Below are 16,544 nucleotides of genomic sequence, written 5' to 3'. Positions count from 1 at the left end.
TTGTGTAGCTTTGTGCTTAATTAAAAAAAAACAAAAAACAAACAAACTACATATAATAAACTGATGCACGGGAGACAGAGGGGACATATCCCCCACTTTATACATTTATGATGGATTGCCTCCCTAACATTTCTATAGTAATAGTATATGATTACAGGGTGTGTGTTTTCTTTCGGAGAATATATTATTTATCCCCATTCTTATTTTGATTTGTATTATCTATGAAATAAATAATTTTTTCTTTTAAATTCACGTGGAGTAAATTCATAGATATGAAAGAGCTGTAGAAAATTGAAAACAAAATAAAAAAGTTAAAGTGCTGACACTGTAACGCCCTCTATACAATACACGCGGCCTATGACATCAGTAGGTGAAGTCGTCACGTAACCTGGTGGTTGTAATTTCATCAATAGATGAACGTCACAGTACATATCGTGAATGTTAAGTGACATCGTGAGTCATATTTTATGAATTTTTGTAGATGTTTTTTTTTTTCTGTTTTCTTGAAGGCAAGGTATAACCTAGATACAGGGCTTTATGGTTAATGATACCTTTGGTTAATGGTACGTATGGTTAATGATACCTTTGTGAATATGACTTGAATAATAAAATAGTTTGCATAAACTCTCCATATTTTTATAAGTGAATGTTTGTTTGTTTTGAATTTCGCGCAAAGCTACACGAGGGCTATATCTGCTAGCCGTCCCTAATTTAGCAGTGTAAGACTAAAGAGAAGGCAGCTAGTCATCACCGCCAACAGCCAACTCTTGGGCTACTCTTTTACCAACGAATAGTGGTATTGACTGTCACATTATAACGCCCCCACGGCTGAAAGGGCGACAATATTTGGTGGGGCGGGGATTTGACCCCGCGACCCTCAGATTGCGAGTCAAGCGCCCTAACCACCTGTCCATGCTGGGCCTGTAAGTGAATCAGAAAGAGATGTTTTTTTCTGTCAACGAAGTTTAACCAACCAAAAGCATTTATCATAAAGTACCTCACTGTTAGGTCATAAATCAATGTTTCATCTTACATGTAGTACTTCGAAACAAGGAGTCTATATAGTTAGTGTGAGGTGCCACTCGTTAACGTTAATTAATTTAACACTCGGCAGCGCCATCTGCCGTATCATTGCACAAACTACATTAAGACGGGAATAGACTACACGATCATATAACTCTGGTGTTTTGCATATAATGGAAATTTGTTGTTAACTAGAAAGAAGTAGCTTTCTTCAGGTTAGGTGATTGTGCAAAGCTTATGTTTTTGAACACGACATGGTATAGACCAGTGGTCGGCAACCTATGACCCGCGGCAATAATTTGGCTGACCCGCCAAAAGTTGGCTTCACCATTGCAACCCGTAAGGTCACAATCATTGTTCAGTTCAAGTTTCTCGGCTATGTGAGAAGACCAACGATATTAAAGGAAAGATGGGAAAGAGTCACGGCTACGGAGAATTTTAAGATCAATTTCAGGGAAAAATATCAAACTGGTCGAACTATTAATTTTTTTGTATGTAAATAAACATACACATTTAAAATACATGTACCGGTATTAATAATTATATGATTATCACTGACTCAACACAATGCTAAATTTAAAAAAATAATAATAATAATTGACCCGCGATCAAAAAAGGTTGCCGACCACTGGTATAGACCAAGGACTGTATCAAACGTTTGAAAGTCAGAAAACAAAGAATTAAATACAATTAAGAAAAACAGCTTTTTTTTATTTGACATAAAAAAATCATTTTATTTGAGACTATGAACTACAAATTAATATGGTAGTGGTGCCACTAAACTGACTGTTTGTTTCAAGAGTTATCTGCGCTAGCCATCCCTAGAAGGAAGGCAGCTAGTGGACACCATCCCCTGCCTTCTCTTTATGAACGAAAAGTAGAATTGATCATCACCCTAACAGCTGCAATGTTTGATGACGGGGTTCATAGGCAGATTACGAATTGAGCGCCCATGCAAGGCCCTCACTAAATTAATATTACAATATTTTAAACACAAAGTGTCACTTCCCCCAGATATACATATGATTTGCTTCACATTATAATAAACAGTCTCTTTCTTAAGATGTTCGAATTTTTTATCTCATGTTACTCAACAGTTAGTTTATGTTGAATAAGTACAATGTTATCCAATTCGCCATTAAAAGGGTGATCTTAGAACTGAAACTTTCAACCTAAAGGTTGACCTTATATGACCGTGACACATTTCTCCAGTCGTAAGACTACCAGCGACATTGTTGCAATTTAAATCGTTGGAAATTCGCCGTAAACCGAATATATAAGCCCTAAAAGTGTCGCTTGTGGCGCCACGGCTAGCATCTCTGTAGATATGTCACTGAATTAGAATGTTCAAATCGTTTTTGTAATATGCGATTAATCCTCTCTATAAACATTCTCTTCGTGTGTGAAAAATAAAAACGTTTAATGTTACTGAAATCAATATAAATGAAATTTCCGTACAATTTATCAAATCTCGGCAAGTATTCACTGTGTGCCGGATGTTGAAGCTTTCGTTAGTGACATCTATTTTCTAGAGTTCGGAATAGAAACTTTTGCTCAGGATAGGAATTATCGTCGTTGGTTATCATATTCTGATTTCTTCTATAGAGCTATCTGTTTTTGCTGCTTGGGCTTTTTTTTTTTTCTGCCAGCGAATTTTAGAGCCAGTCTTAGCTTAAATAATAATGTTAGAAAGGTGTTCACACCATAAAAACTGTCATTCTAGCAAATGGTTTATATAAATAGCGTTTTGACCATAACTGTGTTTGCTGTATTCCAGTTGACCTGATGAGTTCTGGTATTGAGCGAAACGCGTCGGCGGCTTTATTATTGTCTTATGACAAATCTAATTGATTATAAGCTCAGTTTAGTTTGCTTTACTATTGTCTTATGACAAATATATCTTATTTTAGGCTCACTTCGGTTTAATTCACTATAATCTTATGACAAATATATATTCTATTGTAGGCTCAATTCGGGTTGCTCTACTGTTGTCTTGTGATAAATATCATTGGTTATATTCATAGCTTGGTTTGATTTACTTTTTACTTGAATGAATCACATTTTTATACCTAGAAAAACGGTTGATTTTTCCACAAAAAAATTTGTTGAAAAACTTTGGTTTCAAAGAACATATCTTTCCTGCTTCTAGAGTGGAGCGACGTCTCAGCTTCGAAACGGATGCCTTCTTTATTTTCAACACCGTATAGAAGCCGAAACGTTGTCTCCCCTCTAGAAACAATCAGGAGCACTCCATAAAAGCTAAAATTCCACTATGTACACACTGTATGAAAGACCTTTGAAACAACAAATAATTAGGTTTAAGTACGTGTGTAATACTTGAACCATATCTTGAACCATATCTTCCAATACCCAGAATTCTATAACAAAGAATAAAGATCTGTCAAAACAGGTATGTAGACCTAAATACACGTGTATGTATCTCTCTGATTTGGTTAATTTTTAGATATTCTTATATTCAAAAACAATGTTTAACACATCTTAATTAATATTAATTTCTGATCAGATCAAGCTGTGTACTTAGAGAGAAACTAAAAATCAACATGGCAATCATTACAGCTAATCAAATATACGTTTCTACTTATAAGGATTAAGATGCAATCTTTGATCAGTTTTAACGACATTTTCGGCCGTAATCCCATTAATATCTCACAAGGTTCTGCCAGCTGAAGATATTTAAGTTAGTCCTAACTACACATATCAAGCTAACAAAGTAACAACATTTATGATAAAATTATAATAATAAACAAGAAACCAAAGTAAAAAAAAGTAATGGCAATCGATATACTAAACAGCATAATCAATATTCTTGAATTAATGAAGGTAACAATAGATAAATATGATGATATACCTTACAGATCAGTGTTTTGTTAGCAACGTTATCTTTACATTGAATCGTTTTTCTGCTGTTCGTTTAATTCTCAACCGCACGTAAACATTTTACCAGAGACACTCGTCTTGCTGCAGTCACGTGGTTGTTTCTATGGTGACGGACACTTGTGTCGTGCTAGGACATCATGCACAATGAGCCTCTGAAGTTGGTTATTAATTAAACATATCGTAACTTTACTGTTAAATACGGACCAGAAGTCCGTCAAAACAACAGGATGAAACTATTACGAGACTAGCAAGTAGAAAGATTTGCCGACACTAACCGATTGCTCAGATGAAAATAGAAATTTAACGCACTCAGTCGTTACAGGTATATTTGTAATTTACAGTTTTGAAGAAAAAAAACATAGAACGTTGAAACTAAGAAATATTGTGATAAACTAACGTAATTAATACCCCATTTCTATCGAATCTCATCTTTGTATTCTGTTTAGCAGCTTAATTAACCCATTGAATTGTTATTTTGGCTCGCAGTATGTCTAGCAACATTAAAGACTTCATGAATGGCTCTGATGCTCTAGGATTCTTAGTGTCCACTAAAAAGATACCGGTGCTGATCCAAGATCCTATGTCGATATCGTGGGATGATGCTACTTGGATCATGACCAGTTCTTTCATCATTTTCACCATGCAGTCTGGTAAGTTTAGTTTTGAATTTTGTTTTCAGAAATATTTCATCTAGTATCTAGCATATAGATCTGGTCACCATTACTAGTTCACTATTTTGCTGTATATCTACCTGATCACTCAGAGAAGTTCTCAGATAAATAAGTGTAATTGTCCATACCATTTGTTTTTTTAATGTTCTCGGTAGATGTGGAAAGCAGGTGCTCGACTTAGTGAAATTCTTTGTAGGTTCAATTAGCTAACAAATACGTATGGAATTTGATGTTTCCAACCTGAACGGTTTTTTATGTGACAAATGGGCTAAATGGCTGGGTCAGGAACCCGAAGGTTCAGGCAAGATCACTTCTACTTTCAAACTGCTGACCAGAAATAGTTCAACCAGTCAACAGCAATTTCTCTTAACCGAATCGATAAGTTGGATGTCACATTTACAAATCCCCCTCAACTGAAAGTATGGAGCGTGATCGGCGGGATATAGTGGCTCTAACCTTGGACCTTCCAATCTGGAGTCCTGTATCCTAACCAATAGATCACGCCCGACCCATTACACCCCCACTACTAGCTTACATTTTTGGAACAATATAAAAAGAGTCTTTGTTTTTGTTTTGTTTTGAATTTCGCGCAAAGCTACACGAGGGCTATCTGCGCTAGCTATCCCTAGTTTAGCAGTGAAAGACTAGAGGGAAGGCAGCTAGTCATCACCACATCCCCTCAACTCTTGGGCTACTCTTTTACCAACGAATAGTGGGATTAACCGTCACATTCAACGACCCCACAGCTGAAAGGGCGGGCATGTTTGGTATGACGGAGATTCGAACCCGTGACCCTCAGATTTAGAGTCAAGCACCCTAACCACCTGGCCATGCTGGGCCTATAAGCAGAGTCAAGAGCCTCGTGTAGATGTCTCCATATATTTGCTTTACACTCAATAAATGGACTCATTAGACCACACACGGGCTTCCAGCCTTTCATTACCCATAATAAATGGACTTTCTTAGAGATATGACTCAAAAGAGTAATCACTTATATTCTAAAAATTTCGTAAGATTACACAGTAAAAAGGTTAGTGGTCTGGAATTCCCTTCAAACTTAACCTTTCTTAACAGTCAAAGAAACTTCTCGTTTCGTAAAGATTTATAATCAGAGCCCGCGGGATATGATTCAAATTAAAGAGTTGGCTATTCACAGAAAGCCCAGGGCGTATATTTGTGTTAAAATAAACTTCACTCAGTACAACATACTGGCAGTTAAAAGAAAGGTGTCGCTGTTGTGCAATTAGGCCTCACTGTGCAAGTATAGAAAATATACTTTCTTCAGTTGTCTCGATTTAATAAGGTACAAGGTTCGAGACATGATGCTGCTTAACACGTTCTACACGTGGGCGCGTTATGAAAGTGGTATTCAGTCCTGTAATTGGGCTTCTTGTAACGGCGGATGTTGTTGCTGGCTGCCCTCCTTCTGATCACTAGTTCAAAATTATGGTCGTTTAGCCCACGTACACATAGGGTACCCACCTTTAGTTTTATACAACAACGACAAAATAACAGAATACAATGATATAATTTTGTTAGAATAAAACGTATATAGGTGAATTTAGTTTGAGAATTTCTTCACCAGATGTTTTATGCAATATTTCTATCAACTGTTATGGAACAAAATAAATATCATAGTTTAATTACATATTTTATCATAGTTTAATTATCATATTAATTAGGTAAGAGAAACTTTGAGTTTAGGGTTAGCCTGATATCAGTAAATTGTTTCTGTAGGAGATCACTGATGGCTTGTCCAGTCCTATTTTGCGAGAAAGTGCAACTAGCAACTTGTCCAGTCTTGTTTCGCCGGATATTGACGAGTAGATAAATACTCAATCCAATTTCGCGGCATTACCTTTATAATGCATTATCTTACTTTACTTATCTTGCTATTGTGTACGTTTTTCAGTTCGGGGATCCTTCTTCAGATAGAACTGTTCCATGCAGATTGATCAAAGTTAATATTTGGATAAGCAAAGGAAAAAAATTATGAAAAATAAAATCTATCTTAAAAACATTATATTTATCGTATAGTGTGTGTGTATCTGTCTTGTCTTCTGTGTTTGTGTGTGCTTGAAAATAAAGCAACCAATAGAGGATAAAATAAACACGTGTAACTTGATACAATAGTACCTATTATACCACACATGTGCGTGAGTCTAGTATGTTGACTGAAGGTGTTTGTATCTGTCTATTTTGATTATAGATCAGTAGAAAATTCTTCTTTACTGTGAGTTAATAGCAAATATTTCCATCTCTTGATATTTCGTTAGCTGTTTGCCAGACCCTGTTAAAAAGAACATCTGATGATCATAGTTAGTTTGCCTGAACTAAAACTTACACATAGAACTAGCACGTTAAGGAAAGTAATACTACATTATTTTCTCCTCAGAATTTTACTGCGCGAATGTTAATACACAGAGAAGAAAATATTATTCGTACACATTTTAGTTTTCAAAAAAAAAGATAATATATCTTGAGGCACAGAAAAGATGAAGGCTGTTTACGCTTATCTTACTATGCTGGGAAAAAAGTTATTTTATGTTAGGATACAGAAAGCAAAAGTTAAGTATGCTTTTCTTACGTCTCCAGCTAAGGATGATTTGTGTTAAAACGTAGAAAAGATGAAATCCGCGTATGTTATGTTTCCTCCTACGAAGTACTCTGTATGCTAAGACAAAAAAAGGGGGAAGCTACCCCTCGAGTTAAGGGGGTTTTTGATGTTTTTTTTATATAAATACCCGGAAAGGGAGAAATGTTCAATATGTCTATTCAGTCGTTAAATATGACATACTGATTGCAACATTTTCAAACATGATATGAGAGGTACGGGGGGAGGGGGGGTATACTTAACATTTTATATGAGCAAACTTTCCGAATCAGTAGCTTCTTTCAGTAACCAAACTATTTCTTTTTCTTACTTTGCATCAGTTAAGTTCTGATTTTGGCTATTCGTGCAAACCATCAATTAAGTTCGGATCTAGGCTATTCGCGCAAAGTATCGGTTAAATTCGGATTTTGGATATTCGCGTAAAGCATCAGTCAAGTTCGGATCTCAGCTATTGGTGTAAACCATCAGTTAAATTCTGATTTTGGATATTCGCGCAAAGCATCAATCAAGTTCGGATCTAGGCTATTCGCGCAAAGTATCAGTTAAATTCGGATTTTAGATATTCGCGCAAAGCATCAGTTAAATTCGGATTTTGGATATTCTCGCAAAGCATCAGTCAAGTTCGGATCTCGGCCATTCGCGCAAAGCATCAGTTAAATTCGGATTTTGGATATTCTCGCAAAGCACGAATAGCCGAAATCCGAACTTGACTAATGCTTTGCGCGAATAGCCGAAATACGAATCTAACTGATGGTTTGCACGAATGGCCGAAATCCGAACTTAACTGATGGTAAACCATCAGTTAAATTTGATCTCGGCTATTCGTGTAAACCATCAGTTAAATTTGATCTCGGCTATTCGCGAAAAGCTAATCAATAGTATCTGCGCTAGCCGTCCTCAATTTTAAACTGACAGATTACAGGGAAAGCAGCTAATCAAAGGCACCCGCCGTCAATTCTTAAGCTATTCATGACCCATGACCCCAAAAAAGCATAGGGTGTTATTGTTTGCTGGCGATAACGAAACCCGAACCATGGACTCGCAGATCCATCATTTGGCACACTAACCCCTGGACTATATTCACAATATAAGGCTTACAAAACTGTAAAATAAGCATAGTTCCCTTTTTAAACGCTAAATTTTCAGACTTTTTGCAACTTACTAATCTGTCGGGTCGCATGATTCGTAATCACCACATTTAGTGTTCATAACATTCCAGCGAATGTTTTACTGGAGATGCTGAAAAAGTAAAATAAAAGCAAAACATGTTGTTATTGTTTTATAGACTTATTCTAATTTCGAAATACGTCGTGGCTAATCGGCGGTCACCTAAATAAAGAGCAGAAAAATTTTTATATATGTGTTACGAAAACTCTTTTGTGAGATTCCCACACACACGAGTCCCTCGGTGGCACAGCGGTTTTTAAACCCCTGACCAAAAGGAAAGGCAGCCAGCCAGTAGTGTAGTACTCACCGCCTCAAGGGTTTTGTCCGTCTCTTGGAACCAAATAACGGGATTGATTGTAACTTTTATAAAGCCTGAAAGTATGTAATTGTATTCAGGGGTAACCCGTCTTGAATTTTAGGCCATTTCATTTATAGTCTGACGCGTTAAACAATATATATATTACTTTCAAAATGTTGATAATTTACAAGTGTCAGGAAGCCGTAACTTACCAAGTCCTTACTTAAACCTCATCACAAAATAATTTCTCTGTCTTAAAGCCCCCCAGTGGCACAGCGGTATGTCTGCGGACTTACCACGCTAGAAACCGCGTTTCGATACCCGTAGTGGGCAGAGCACAGATAGCCTATTGTGTAGCTTTGTGCTTAACTTCAAAAACAAAAACAAACAAACTCTGTCTTAAAAAGTCCGTACTTAAACCTCATTACAAAATAATTCTGTCTTGAAAAGTTCGTTTTAACGGCTAAGTCTGAAAAGAAGTTCATTTAAACATCATAGCATATTTATAGGCTAAACCTGGAAGGGGTAAGGTAACTCTTTGAGTTATCGTAATGATAAAATCGAAAAGAAAAGGGGTCGCATAACTCAATAAAAACATGACCTTATATGGGGTTTTCTATAAAACAAAATTCCTCGTTGTTATCTTACTAAGATATTCTAAAAATTCCCAATCTGTAAATCGAGAACCATTGGAGTTGCAACATGTTTCAGTGAAACTACAGCACATACAAACATATTCTCTTTCAAATGATTTAATATCCGAAAAGTGCCAACACTGATGTAAAATGACAGCAGCAAAAGGAAGTGACTGCAAATAAAAACAAAATAGGTAACAGTAACGCGAAACGAAAGTAACTTTATATATTTCTATAGAGTTAGTAGGAGGGGGTCCTCAGTTAAGACGCCCAAAAAGATTTGGAAACCCCTGGTATAGACTATAACTTGCTTCGAATCAATTTCTACATTATTGGAAATCAAAGTCCTTTCAAATTTCCTTTTACAAACCTATTCATAATAAATATGAAGCTTGATGTATTATTCGGTTTACCCTTTGGCATTGAGTCATGCCGGTTTCGGAGAATTCCACCCCTCATTAGTAACCATGGGCAAGGGCAAATCGAAAGAACCAGACTAGAGTTCTTACAGTGGTGGACTGTATATTATGCATATAGTGTTTTGAGGTGTCTTTTGCTCACCATAGTGAGAATATTAAACAGCTGATCCGCTGAATAATTCCCAAGAATAAGTTAGTAACATGAATGTTGCATGTGTGTGATATTTTACATAAATATAGATTCACTGTGGCGAGTAAATGTCATCTCGAAATACCATACATATATTTATCTTCTTGTTCTTCATATCTGTAGTTCACATACTGCAGTACAATTTATACCTTAACCAGCACGTTATTTTTTAGATGCTTATTCTCTTTACCAAAAAGAGGGCGTAACTCTCTGTTGACCAGCCACTTCTTCTGAGGGACTGGAATGAAATAGCGTTAAAAAACAGAACAAGCTAGTTAATACTTTTTTTTGCTTTGTTACGTCATTGGCGTTTTTTTCATTGATGTTTCCAAAACTAGATTCCTTGTCACAACCTTTCCTATTTAATTTCCAAATTGGCGATGTCCCATTTCAGATCTCAGATACAGTCAAATATATTGGTTTTCTTTTCGACAAACATTTGACGCCGAAGGCTGAGACGACAGCTCTTATCCAAAAAGTCACTTCTCGTCTACCTCTCCTCGGTCAGTTGTCAGGAACATTCTTGGAGAACCTTCATTCGACCCTGTCTCACGATCATACTGGCTGGTTTTCTGCTCCCTTCAACATTTACCATCGACTACATGATCTGGAACGACATGCCCTTAGACTTGCTTTTCAGATCAAACTACCTAATCGCACACAAGAATTACATGAACGTATCAACTTCCCATCGATCCTCACCTATCACCTACATCAACTTCCCATCGATCCTCACCTATCACCTGTATCAACTTCCCATCGATCCTCACCTATCACCTATATCCAACTTCCCATCGATCCTCACCTATCACCTGTATCAACTTCCCATCGATCCTCACCTATCACCTATATCAACTTCCCATCGATCCTCACCTATCACCTATATCCGAAACCCTCGCATCAGGTATGATCAACAATATTTTCTCAATCAAACAGTCATACTTGCTGATTGTCTTGTATACTCTCACCCCAGTTGATCATTTACAGAACCTCTAAATCGTGTCGCTTCTTCCACCTGATGATCCCGATCGTAATGATTCCCCTCAACCAAACCCACCCACTAACATTTTTCCAAAGATGATGTATTGATCATCTGACCATTTATGTAACTCATTGTTATTGGGTTACTTCTTCCAATTTGTACTCTGTACCAGTGACATGTCCTTGCTTCCAATAAGTTTTCATATCGCCGTAACATTTTCTTCGTGTCTTCTTACACATCAGGTATATATCCTCAGTGCTTCGGTTTTCACCTGTATTTTGGCCGAAGAGAGGACGTAAGTTCCTGATGACCCGCCAGCTCCCAAGGATGCAATGAAATAAATAAATGTGGTATATTTTGCCGACTCATCGAGTTAAAAAGATTGTGAACAACTGGTTGATTAGATACATGGGCATGACTGACAACAGCTCTCTAAAACTACGTCAAATGTTAGTTTCCATGCCAAAATGATTTAAGTGAATTATTTCTTTAATTCAATGAGTTATAAATACATATCAGTCATAAAACAATTTTCGACGAAGTGTAAAATATACGTGGCTACAAATAATTACCCTCTCTCTCTTGTTGTGAAGCCGAGTATAACGAACCATGCATGAGATCTTAATTACTCAGAACTTATACCTTGCAAATAATCAAAATTGTACACGTGTGAATATATGTTTATTGTCATTAAGAGTTTTAGACGAAAAGTAAAATATGTTTTGGGTAAATTTATTTATGATCCTACTGACCCCTACATGATAAAGTTTCTAGCACAACTTATTTTTACGTTTATGATTACTGATTACTAATTATTTCTCTACTTCGTTCAGAAGTTGTATTTGTATTTAAAATACATCACGATTAAGTAAACAAATTTATATTTCTACAATTCACAGGATTTGGATTACTCGAGTCTGGCTGTGTCAGCAAGAAAAACGAAGTGAACATAATGGTAAAAAACGCCGTCGACGTCATATTTGGAGGCCTTGGTTATTGGATGTTTGGGTACGGGATGAGCTTTGGACAAGGCGCAGGCACAAATCCTTTCATCGGAATAGGATCTTATTTTATTGACGCCGATGAGAAAGAAATGGGATCTATTTTTGCTACTTACATATTCCAACTGTCTTTCGCTACAACTGCAACAACAATAGTCTCTGGAGCTATGGCGGAGCGATGTAATTTCTTGGCTTACTGTATTTTTTCTTTCTGTAACACCGCTGTATTCTGCATCCCAGCTGGTTGGATATGGAGGAAAAATGGGTTTCTCAAGACACTACACGTTGTGGACATTGCTGGATGTGCTTCAGTACACCTAGTAGGTGGCGCCTCTTCCCTGGTGGCAGCCATCATGCTCAAACCTCGAACAGGTCGTTTTGATCATGGCATCGAACCTCCTCCTATGGGATCCCCGACAAACGCTATGGTTGGAATGTTTATGCTGTGGTAAACCAGTTTTAGGTCTTATTTAGGGTTAGATAACACAATAACGTACATATTCAGGAACTAAGCAATAGTTGACCAAGGTTTAAAGAAAATATTACTTTGTATGTAGAAAACGTTTTTTAATGTTCGTTTTTTCGTTGTTGTTCTTTTTTTTTTAGATTTGGGTTTAATTTCCAGTAAATTCCTATTTAGTTTTATGTTTTTTAGTGTTCAGTCGTGTTAATTACTTTTGTAGTTAAAATAATAATAAAAGTAATAATCAGGTATTCTTTATTTATATTCTGCGATATGAGGTTTATTTCGTGGACACCAATGCTTAGAGTTATATGTAATCATTACTTTATAGTTTAGAAATAGCAGAAAATAATATTGAAAAGCCATATATTGATATAAAACTAAACTACGATTGTCTGAGTCTTTGCTATTATTTTTATTTTTAAAAAGAAAAATGTAGGGGAATTTATCAGATATGAATCAAAGGAGCAATGGTTGTTAGGACTGAAAATTACAGCCGGCAACATTATGATGATAATGATTACAAATTAACAGTCAGAAAAACGTAAACTCAATGGTTTAATGGATACAAGTTCGTAACTTACATGGTGGTTATTCATCTACCACATTTAAACATAAATTATTTTTCTACGTTTCTTCAAAACATTTCTACACTTTCAGGACAAGTTGTATTCTAAGTCTCCTTATTTTCCCCTTTAGTTGATATGTATCGAGATTTCTGTTTGATCATTTTAAGATGGTCAAGTTCCTAAGAGCATGAACATCCGCGCCGGGGGGGGGGGGACTTACCCCCTGGAAAATTAGAAACATCATTCTTTCTTTATTCGTTCAGCATATGTATATGAATTTCTTATTAAACCTTCTGTCTAAGAAAGATCTCTGATAATTGAAATGACTATCATCTTTCACCTTTATGGGAAGTTTAACATTTATAAATATACTACAGTTATTATATTAGAAGCATCTGGTTACATTTCAAAACGGGCCCGGCATGGCCAGGTAGTTAAAGCACTCGAATCCCTGTCACACCAAACATGCTCGCCCTTTCAGCCGTGGGGGCGTTATAATGTGACTGTCAATCCCACTATTCGTTGGTAAAAGAGTAGCCCAAGTGTTGGCGGCGGGTGGTGATGACTAGCTGCCTTCCCTCTAGTGTTTCTTACGCTGCTAAATTAGGTACGGCTAGCGCAGATAGCCCTCGTGTAGCTTTGCGCGAAATTAAAAAAAACAAGCAAAAACAAAACATTTCAAAACGAACCGGAAAGCATAATTCTTAACAAATGTGAATTTAGCATCTTAAAAATCAACAATCCTAGCAAATATAAATTTTGAAGAAAAAAAACAGACGTATAAGTCTGCAGGCTTACGACGCTAAGATTTGGGTTTCGATACTCGTGGTAGGCAGAGCACAGATAACCTGTTAACCTTATATTTCATAGCACAGCACCCATACCCCTGGTATTTTCAGCGTTACGTTTAAGGGTTTATAAAGCTAAAACTAGAGGTTCGATCCCGGTGGTGACCACAGCGTAGATAGCCCATTGAACAGCTTAGCACTTAAATTATCATGGTATATAACGCCTTGTGTTGGTAAAATGTGATCGGTAATTTGTGTGTGTGACATCACAATACGAATGATAACTATATTTCAATAAATCTCTCTTCAGTGGTCCTATACTACTGGTTTCCAATGAAAAGAAACTTGGCAACCTTGTGCGCCGTACATCACTACCGACGAGACCTTTCGCTCAATACCATGACATGAATTCGCAGCGTTAGCCACCTTGTCTAGAGGAATCTGGGGAAAATGTCACCCACGATTTTTTATGAGCCTAAATGGTGTATTTTGAAGGACTAAATTAGCGCATTATGATGACTAGTTAGGCATAGTTATACATTCTGATACATTCGTTCACATACAGATATCTGAGGCAACGCTATTTAAACGCTATGAAAGAAACAAACCCGAAATGGTCTTACTGGAGCTGTTAACTGCATGTTTCTATTGCTTGCATGCCTTAGTAAAAGCCAGATTTATTTTCGTGTTTCTATCTTCTTTTGCTGCTGATATAACGGATTTGACCCCCTTGTCGTCCATCTTGAGGATCGTTTGCTTATATGTAACAGTAAGAACAGTACACACAATGGCCAATTTAAACAAAATCTTGCCGAAAAAACAAGCTGGTGTGACGTACAACTTAATATAACACTAGTGTCATAACAACAACTCCTAAACGCACAAATTCACAAAATAATGTACCGCCCCGTAGCTCTATACTGCTACAACAAACAAATAAACATGGGATTGGAATGCGTTGCCGAGCATTCTTGCCCTTTATACATTGGGGCGTTATAATGTGACGGTCAGTCCCACTATTAGTTGGTATAGAGTAGCCCCAGAGTTGGTGGTGGGGGGTGACGACTAGTTGCCTTCCCTTTAGTCTATCACTTCAAGATTAGAAATGGTTAGAGCAGCTGTTCTACACATTCGCGATAATGTTTCAGACTGGCTAAATCTCCCGTTACTTAGTTGAATCCCTAACATCAGACTTACGCAGACGTCAATTAACGCTAACGACGTGACTGATCATTCCCATTGAACCGTAATAGAGTTTGTAACCTCGAGATATAACCCGATCTTCTAGTGCAGAGCACTGCTATCGAAAGTTCACGCACAAGACGCAGCTTTATAGCCATGGGGAGATTATGAGTCATCTCCAAGGCAATGACAAAAAAACAAAGGTAGCTTGGACGAAATTAACTTAACAGATTTCTTAACCGCATATATCTTGGATAAACGAAAAAGTTTGGAAAATTATACATTAAACTATAAAGACAGAAACGCATAATTAGCCAGGATACAGTATCTGTTCCCAGTTCAGTCATACTCTATCTGTTGTTAACAACAGTCCTGCAACGTAGTTTTAATTGCAATGACATAAGTTGGTCATGTCCAAAGCACATCACTCCTCTCTGTCAGCTTTCAATATTCTATCTAGTTTACCAGTATAACGTTCTCCCAGCGTCTGTTTCAGCAGTTCAATAGCACAGAAACACATAGCTACTGCTTCTAGCGTCTTGATATGTAATATCTACCCTTTTCATTCTCAAGCTGCTTGAGGTACATAGACGTTGAACGAAGGTATGACTGGAAGACTTATACTGGTAAACCATACCTAGTTGGCCTCGCTTCCAGACAGAGATCCTTCTCAATTGAGTTGAGTACTTTTGCCTGGTGCACTAGATAGCTTTTGTCGATAACCTCTGTGTTCGTAGATATTGCAACACACTGCACTTTGTTCAACACAGGTACGACTTGTTGCAGGTCTCTTTCTGATTCAGGTTTATCCATATTTTTTTGCTTTCCAATGCCATTAAATAGAAGAGATATCCCGTCTTGAAAATTCTAAGTCCCCGAATTTATCACATTTTTGGCGGCATCACATTACCTACGAAAAGTCAAACATGCCGGCTGTAGTTGTCGCGTGGCTTGCTAATTTGCATGTTCAGAATCGTTTCAGTATAATATACTCAGCCTACTGCTAATACAGAATTTGTTTGTTTGCTATGATAATGGTCAACAAGATTGTTCCTGCTAGCCAGTAACGTGCATTTAAAACACAATAATTAGCTGAGAGAAGTACAATAATATATTTTGTTAGTATCTTTTTGTTGTGTTTCATAATGTTTGTAAAACATGTAGATTGAAAAAAAAAAAATCAGCTTAACACAAAAATACAAAATCCCATAGTCCGAGCACCTTCGAAGGGTGGACCTATCTTTATCAGAGGCAAACTGGCATTTTTATTCTTATTAAGCAAAAAATTATGGTTAGACATGGCTAACCAAGGTTGGCGGTGGGTGCTGCCGGCTGCTTGCCTACCTTGTGGTCGGTAATTCAAAAGTAGGTTCGGGCGGCCATAAACAAAGAAATAACTGAATGTTTATTACTTGTACCCAACGTATGTGTACACATGTACAGTTGGAGAGATTATGTCTTCGATCACTAGCATCTCAATTACTTCCCTTTGTTCAGGGATTTGGTCTTATGTTGATTCCGGTGCAGTCTTGTCAACTGAAAGGGATTATTTTGTCGTTTTAATTCTCCATGGTCTCACAGCTACAGACTGGATCATAAACCTTTTATCGCTGAAACGTATTAATCGGATTGTTTGTTTGTTTG

At 37.0% G+C, this 16,544-nt stretch overlaps 1 protein-coding gene across 1 annotated transcript in view; it reads left to right on the top strand.

Moving 5' to 3' along the window:
- Nucleotides 1–4,170: 4,170 nt before the first annotated feature.
- LOC106459130 (putative ammonium transporter 3) overlaps nt 4,171–16,544 on the top strand; it is a 26,286-nt gene continuing 13,912 nt past the window's right edge. Inside the window, exons 1-2 of the mRNA XM_013918716.2 lie at nt 4,171–4,571; nt 11,797–12,346. Of these exons, the coding sequence (XP_013774170.1) occupies nt 4,409–4,571; nt 11,797–12,346 (713 nt within the window). The 5' untranslated portion in view covers nt 4,171–4,408. The remainder of the gene's footprint in view (nt 4,572–11,796; nt 12,347–16,544) is intronic.

The sequence above is a fragment of the Limulus polyphemus genome, unplaced genomic scaffold (assembly GCF_000517525.1).
Source record: "Limulus polyphemus unplaced genomic scaffold, Limulus_polyphemus-2.1.2 Scaffold566, whole genome shotgun sequence".
Taxonomy (NCBI): domain Eukaryota; kingdom Metazoa; phylum Arthropoda; class Merostomata; order Xiphosura; family Limulidae; genus Limulus; species Limulus polyphemus.
Note: the sequence above shows the minus strand (reverse complement) of the source record. Positions and strands in the feature narration are given on the sequence as shown.